General features: G+C 42.7%; 1 protein-coding gene across 1 annotated transcript; it reads right to left on the bottom strand.

Moving 5' to 3' along the window:
• Positions 1 to 957: 957 nt before the first annotated feature.
• Positions 958 to 6,215, bottom strand: golga5 (golgin A5). Its single transcript, XM_068721645.1, has 13 exons — positions 6,049 to 6,215; positions 4,811 to 5,473; positions 4,279 to 4,497; positions 3,971 to 4,190; positions 3,756 to 3,879; positions 3,453 to 3,656; positions 3,178 to 3,348; positions 2,797 to 2,925; positions 2,538 to 2,636; positions 2,181 to 2,403; positions 1,691 to 1,790; positions 1,513 to 1,576; positions 958 to 1,437 (listed from the first exon to the last, which is right to left on the bottom strand). The coding sequence occupies exons 2-13, from the start codon at positions 5,463 to 5,465 to the stop codon at positions 1,357 to 1,359; spliced, it is 2,289 nt and encodes a 762-aa protein (XP_068577746.1). The 5' UTR covers positions 5,466 to 5,473; positions 6,049 to 6,215; the 3' UTR covers positions 958 to 1,356.
• Positions 6,216 to 6,903: the final 688 nt, after the last annotated feature.

The following is a 6,903-nucleotide window of genomic DNA, read 5'->3' as shown; positions in this document are numbered from 1 at the left end:
CTTGCTGTGTATGTCTAATAATAAATTATATTGTTTTATCATTTGAATATCGTTTGTCTTTGTATGTATTTCTTTTTATAATGCTATTATTTTATTGTCACATTATTGGATTCTGTTTTTCTTGAAAAATGCTATACAAATAAAATGTATTATTACATAATTTTACATTTACTCTACTTAGAACCATTATTCTCCAATGCGCAATTGACCAACTGCAACACACTAGTTTAGCTATAGATCACTGGTCGAGCATCAGTTATTAAGAGAATATTATAAAACGAGTGTATTTGTTTCATAAATAAAGGGTTTAAATAAGTATTAGCAATAACAGTACCAGCAGTCCTCAGATGAATGCTTAGTGATTGCTCCACTGAACGATTATTTTACAGTTATTCAGTCTGTCCGCTCCTCTTCTGTTATAACATGAACATTAACATATTTACTACATGAAACCATGCCAGAAATGTATGCTTTGGCAGCTATCAGAGTGTCTTAAATTCTGTTATAGATGTGAATCATGACTTTCTAGACACAAACATTACCTACAATGCAATAATTAGTTTAAATGAAATCCATAATCATTAAAGGAGTGCATCAGAAATTTAGGACTGCACTTCCATGAATTTGGCGGGGCCAAAAAGAGAGAAAGAACAGTACAAATCAAATTGGTAGAGGCAGATATATCTTAACTTTTAGTCCTTACTTATTACCCACAGTGCAACCATACTCCAGTCTAAGTAAATGTCTTTTAAGCTCCAGTTTGTAACACAGGCGTTGTGATAACCCTGATGAGGTTATTTATTGATCAGCGCTTTTTTTACAAAGCTCCTCCAGAGCCACAGAAGACATTATTCAACTGAGTCACACTCCTCATGACCAGAGTTGAGTTTTGAAGATCCCCTTAATCTGATCCACAAAACAAACATAATCTATTAGAAAGAAAAGTGCCAGGCTGTGTTGGTTCTTCTAACTCATTTATTAAAAGATTCTTTTTTTTTTTTTTTACATAGTGTTAAATACAATCTCCCAAGAGACCAGAGGTCTGAAAGCAGATGATGAGAAGAACAGATGTGCGACCATGTTAGATTTAATATCCTTTCAGCAGACCACCAATACCTCATACATAATATATCACTCTGTAATTATTTCAAAACGCAATGCAGCTGTCAGATATTGATCTTTAGTTGTAAAAAATAAAGAATAAATCGGAGGAAATGTCTTTAATTTATAGCATTTCTGTGCAAAACAGGGAGAGTCCGGACCCAGAGCCCATATTCCAGCAGCTTGTACCATCCTTACATTGAAGGCTGGAGAACAAACATATTTTAAAACACCCATCTCTAAAATTCAAGCCTTCTATCTTCCACCAGGATGATCATGGTGCATTTCTGGTGTGTACGTCAGGAGAACAACCATGACCCACAGGTGCAGTAGGGCCTGTAAAAAGAAGTTGAAATTAAAACCACGGTTCATCAAGATGGAAAAACGGCATACCGTTTTATAAATACTCACTATGTACAGGATAACGAAAACTCTGGCCGCAGGGTAGCGCCTCAAGAAGATACCCAGTCTGATGCTGAAATGACAACACATTCCATCTATTACTGGTGATCATATCTTACACAGGAAACAGTGGAATTACAACGCAGTACTGGTGAGGACAACTACTACTATTACTGTGAAATGTTACCTGAAACGGTCAATGGTGCTAGCTGCCTTGCGTACTTTGCCATACACTCCTGGACTGTCCTGATCACTGAACAGGACGGGTGTGTTTCTTTGTCGTGCGACTGAAAACAAACACACGCACACACGCGCACACACACACACACACACACACACACACACACACACACACACACACACACACACACACACAGTATAAATCAGGGGCTTAGATACATGTTGCTGCTGCCTCTGTCCACAGCAGTACATGAGGCCCCGCTTGAGCTGAAGAAGTTTCTGGTGAACCTGCATGATTTCATCTGATTTTGCGCTGAATCCGACCCGATAGCAGCGATGACGAGCATTAAAAATAACTGTACAGAACCAGCTAATCTTCTCGCTGATGGTCTCGTTTACTTATATAGGCCATATAGAGGCTGTTTCATAACCAGCTAAAAGTCCCTCACAGTAACTTTAAAATAAGAAACACTTTAACAATCATATGAACCTCATACCTGGTCCCTCCAGACCGCTCATGTTGATGGACGGCCCTCCGCTTTGTCCTCCCTGAGTGTTCTTCAGCTGCTGCTCCAGACGCTCCAGCTGAAAGACCAGGGAGCTTTTCTCTGTGCCCAGAGCCTCCAGCATCGTCTGCTTCTGGATCAGCGTCTCCGTCAGCTGGTGGAGACGATTCTCCAGCTCTGTCTGGCTGCTGCTGCTGAGAGTCTTGTTGGTCAACTGGAAGTACATCATCAATACAGTTTGTCAAATTTACCCAGCTTCTGTCTGTCATAAAGCAGATGTTGGCCCATCCTTGACCATGGAAGAGGGCTCCGCATTCACACGCATTGTATAGTTATAAAGGGACTGACCTGGTTCCTGAGTTTTTGGATTTCATCTTCTCTGTCCTTGATTCTGCTCTGCAGAGAGGTTTTAGCTCGATGCTGCTCTTCCTCTAGGTACTGAAGCTCCTGTGATTTAAGAAGAATACAGAAATATCCAAAGTAAATTAGGAGTTTGATCAGATATGTTCAAATTATGAATGAGGTTTCAGGAAAAATACATCTGTGACAGTTTGTAATTTTCCATAGCTGACATTTTAAGAAGTCATCACCCCCCCCCCCACCATACCTGTTTGTAGCGCTCGACCTCGGCCTCCACCTCCTGTTTAGCCCTGTTCTGTAAGGCCTGTTGCTCCTCCAACTGCATCTGCTGCTCCCGCCACGTCTCTGCCTCCGTCAGGGCCTGATTCTCCAAATCCTACCAGATAATAACATGTCTCACTTCTACAGCTGCAACAAGAACGTCTCAACTGCAGATGTTAAATGTATACAAACAATAACCTCAAACCAAAGTTTAAAATAAAACATAAACACGCCTCACATCATACAGACAAATACATTTACAGACCTCCCAGCGTAGCCATCAACCACACAAGGTCCAATACAGCATCACATTAATTTGAATTCCCACTTTTTCTGCTCATATTTTCTGCCATTTAAAGCATCTCACCTGTATTTCTATCCGAAGTGTGTGCACTTGCCCCTGTAGTTTTTGGATGTCCTCCCTATGCAGCTCCTTCTCGTGACGCAGGTCCTCCAGCTCCAGAGCCGTGGCCCCGCTGCCATCCAGGGTGTCCAGACCAGATCCCTCCTTCAGACTGCTGATCAGCTTCTCTTTGGACTAGAGGACCATTTATAACGTTATCAACAACCTTTAAGCTGAGCAAAAAAAGCTTAATCACACACAAAAGAAAGTGCTGACACTAAAAAGACAGCGAGTCTTACCTGTAGGATGCGTGAAGCTTTGTGCTTGTAGTCTTGTAACTCCTGTCTGGCAGTCTCAGCTGCAGCTTTGGCACTTTTCAGTTGCAGCTGGATGTCGTCGGCCCTGAGCTTGTCCTCTGCGGCTCGCCGCTCTGCTGAAGTCACCGTCTCTGCGAGGATCTGCCTCTCAGCCTCCACTTTGGACAGGCGGCCGGAAAACTCATTCTACACAAGAACACAGAATTAGGAAGTCTAATCATTTCCACGTGTTCAGTCTAGGCTTAACTGTCATGTATAAATGAAGATGAAAAGCATCATGTTCACCTGCATCTGCCGGTAGCTGTCCTGCTCCCTCCTGAGGGCCAGATCAGCCTCTCGCAGCCTCTCCTGCATCGTTTCAAGCGCTTGGGACTGCATGCTGCTCCCCTCTGTGTTGTCTTGCACTATTCTAAAAGCCAGACGAGGAAAATTATATCTCAACCAATTCATAAACAGCTGAATCTGATCTCTAGTTCAAAAAGGTGGTTGTTAAAGTGCACCTTGACCGTTCCATCTGTGCCTCTTCTAACGCAGCACAGCGGGACTTCAGCATCTGATCGGCTTCGTCAAGCCTGATTTTCAGGACTGCAAGTTGACCGTCTTTGGCAGAGAGGGCTTCCGTTAGGTCATCAACCTTTGACCGAAGTTCCCGTACCATCCGGTCAGTCTGAGACTGATCCGAGTTCCATCTGTCTGCACGTAGACGAGCCTGGTTCAATTCTGCATGAGTAGAAAACCACTTAGTCATTCAGAGGGACGGGTGCAGAAATGCAGGTCATCTTTGTTCCTGTTATGTCTCATTTCTCACCATCTTGTAAGTCTTTTGCCCTCTGGATGACCGAAGCCATCTCCTGGTTGAGGGAGGCCACCTCACTGCGCAGCAGCTGGTTCTCCAGGCGCAAACTGGACAGGATGTGGCTCTGTGGCTCCTCTATGGGAGGAGGAGGAGGAGGAGGAGGAGGAGGAGGCTCCTGCCTGCTGGACTCTAGCAGGACAGCCAAGCCCGAGTCTGAACTCTCAGGTGTGTCTGTGGTGGCCAGGTGGGGGTGAAGAGAAAACATTGTGTTGAACAGCTGTCCATCTACAGGTGGACAATGATAAAGAGTACTAGTAACACATTCATAATATCTAGATGTCGTATAAAATAATTGAGTGGCAGAATAAACAGATCATCAAATTATTTTCTAATTTCAGAATCTTTCATGAGCAACGAGCACTTTAGATCTAGTGTATTACAAACTAAATGAAATTACAGATATCAAACACATAGTTACATCTTATTATTAACAGAGTAATATTAATATTTGTATTAACTGTAATATGTAAGGTATTAATCATACCGTGGCTTTGTTCTTTAGCAGAGCTCTCTTCTGATGTTTTAAAGCTGTGAGCAGACAGCGAGCTCATGCTGGAGGCTCTGGATACACCCCGGGTTGAGGGGGGCGTCGACGGGGCCGAGGGGACGGTGTGAGGAGTGCTGGAAGGAGGAGGTGTTGGGTTTTGGGCCTCAGTAACCGGAACTGCCACTTTCACAAGTTCTCTTCTTGAATCTCTCCTGTTGCTGTCTGGAGGGTCCGAGCTGTTCAGAAAGTCAAAGAGCATGTCGTCGTCCACATCCTGCTCGGTCGCTTTTTTGGGCCTCACAAAGCCAGACGAGGTCTTGGCAGAGTTGGGGGCACTGCCGAGAGAACCAGAGGGAACACTGGCCGTGTTGGCAGTACCAGCCAGCAGGGGACCACTGGATCTCTTGATGTTGGCAGCTGCTGCAGCGACAAAGCTGGGTGCATCATCAGAGGATGCATAGGCATGATGCGTCGCAGCTGCGTGGGTCTTGTATTCTGCAGCGTTGTATTCAGGTTTGATAATGGTTTCCTCTTCATAGGACGACGAAAAGGAAGATGTTCTCTCGTTTTTGGTCAGGGCAGTGGCAGCTCCCTGGTCCACTTTATTCAGGAAGTCTTCAGCTTTCCCAGCCAAGTCAGTAAACCAGGACATTTTGTATCCTACTGACAGAAACGTTTGAGGATGAAATTAGCCTTTTCGCTGACAGTGTCCCAACAGGTCCCAACATGCTATGGTTTAAGTTTGAGTTTTAGCCCTTTATTCGTCTATGCCTTAAAGCACACGTACGTTATATGGAAAACCAGGAAACATCTGCATGACTGGTGTGAAATAACCATTTGTATTGATTTTGTATTTCTTGACTGTTTCTGAGCCTTATTAAATGACATTTCACAATGTGTGTCTTTTATATCCTCCATCATATATATATATAGAATTTGGTAGACGCTGTCCAATGCAACTTGCAGCAGGTGCATTTATAACACGTTACTCTAGGAGCAGGAGCTAAATAATCCAAAACTGGGAGTGCAACGTTATCTCTTCTGAATAAACAGGATGACAACAACTGATGGACAGTTACTGTTAAGATGAACTAGTTAACTAGAGTTATTAGAGGAGTCGTCAGCAGTTGGGATTACGTTATCATAAAGTAAACACAGTTGGTACAGGATGAGCTCCATCAGTGCTAAAGCTAACATGCTAGCTGGCTACTTAAAGAGGAAAGCCTCTCACGTACCGTCAGACACGACGCCCCAAATGTCCAAATGTCTCGGGTCACGTGGCTACCGCCGGGGTTCAACTGGTGAACATGGAGGAGAAATGCCGTTTGGATAAACACGATCAAATGTCATAATATCTGTCAAAGAGGAGATTGGTGATCTTCTCAATACGTGGAGCAGGAAGCGCTGCAACGAAGGACCCCACAACAGAGCTCCTTCAGAGACGCCTGATCAAAAATGAACCAACGAGTTTTAACAAAACACATCAGTTATCTCCTGCTCGTTTGTGTACTCATGTGAATACAAATACAAGGAAAGTAGATTTCGTATTTAGATATTTTATTGTTTAATAGCAAGCAGATACTTTATTCACCAACTTTTCCCTTTAACAAAAACTATTCTATCAAGAGCTATTAAATGGAGTTAACAGTGGCAGAATGAGACTTTGTGTAATAATATTCATCTACTTCTATGGCAGAAGTAAAACAAATACATACTTAAAATGTAAAAGGAATAAAGTCGCCCCTTTAAAAAGTTCAAGCCACATAATTTTCAGTGGAAATTTCAAAATAAGGCAGACAAAGGACAGAGCGCTTTCTTTTCTTTACTGATAATGTAAACGTCTCCACACATCTATCTGATGCCTGTGAGAAGCAACATTTGTAGTGTAATAAAGGATGCTAAGTTAACTCTATTTAGGTTCAGTTTAATTGAAAAAAAAATTTAAACAAACATACACTCAAGGTATTTAATTGCACTAACAATAGTAAATGAAACTAGATAATTTCAGTCTGTTTAATTAAATTCCATGCTTGCGTTTTAAAAAGATGAAATAACCTCAGCTGGTGGCTCGTGTTGTCGTGTCTCACCTT

The sequence above is a fragment of the Cebidichthys violaceus genome, unplaced genomic scaffold, assembly GCF_023349555.1.
Source record: "Cebidichthys violaceus isolate CVI_PGR_0920_01 unplaced genomic scaffold, fCebVio1.0.p SCAF_28, whole genome shotgun sequence".
Classification (NCBI taxonomy): domain Eukaryota; kingdom Metazoa; phylum Chordata; class Actinopteri; order Perciformes; family Stichaeidae; genus Cebidichthys; species Cebidichthys violaceus.
Note: the sequence above shows the minus strand (reverse complement) of the source record. Positions and strands in the feature narration are given on the sequence as shown.

Excerpts from the sequence above, each read along its gene's own strand:
- golga5 (XM_068721645.1), bottom strand. The coding sequence starts at position 5,465 with ATGTCCTGGTTTACTGACTTGGCTGGGAAAGCTGAAGACTTCCTGAAT. Across the intron at positions 3,880-3,970 it reads GCACAGATGGAACGGTCAAG|AATAGTGCAAGACAACACAG; the intron begins GTGCACTTTAAC and ends TCTGGCTTTTAG. Across the intron at positions 2,926-3,177 it reads CACTTCGGATAGAAATACAG|GATTTGGAGAATCAGGCCCT; the intron begins GTGAGATGCTTT and ends ATTATCTGGTAG.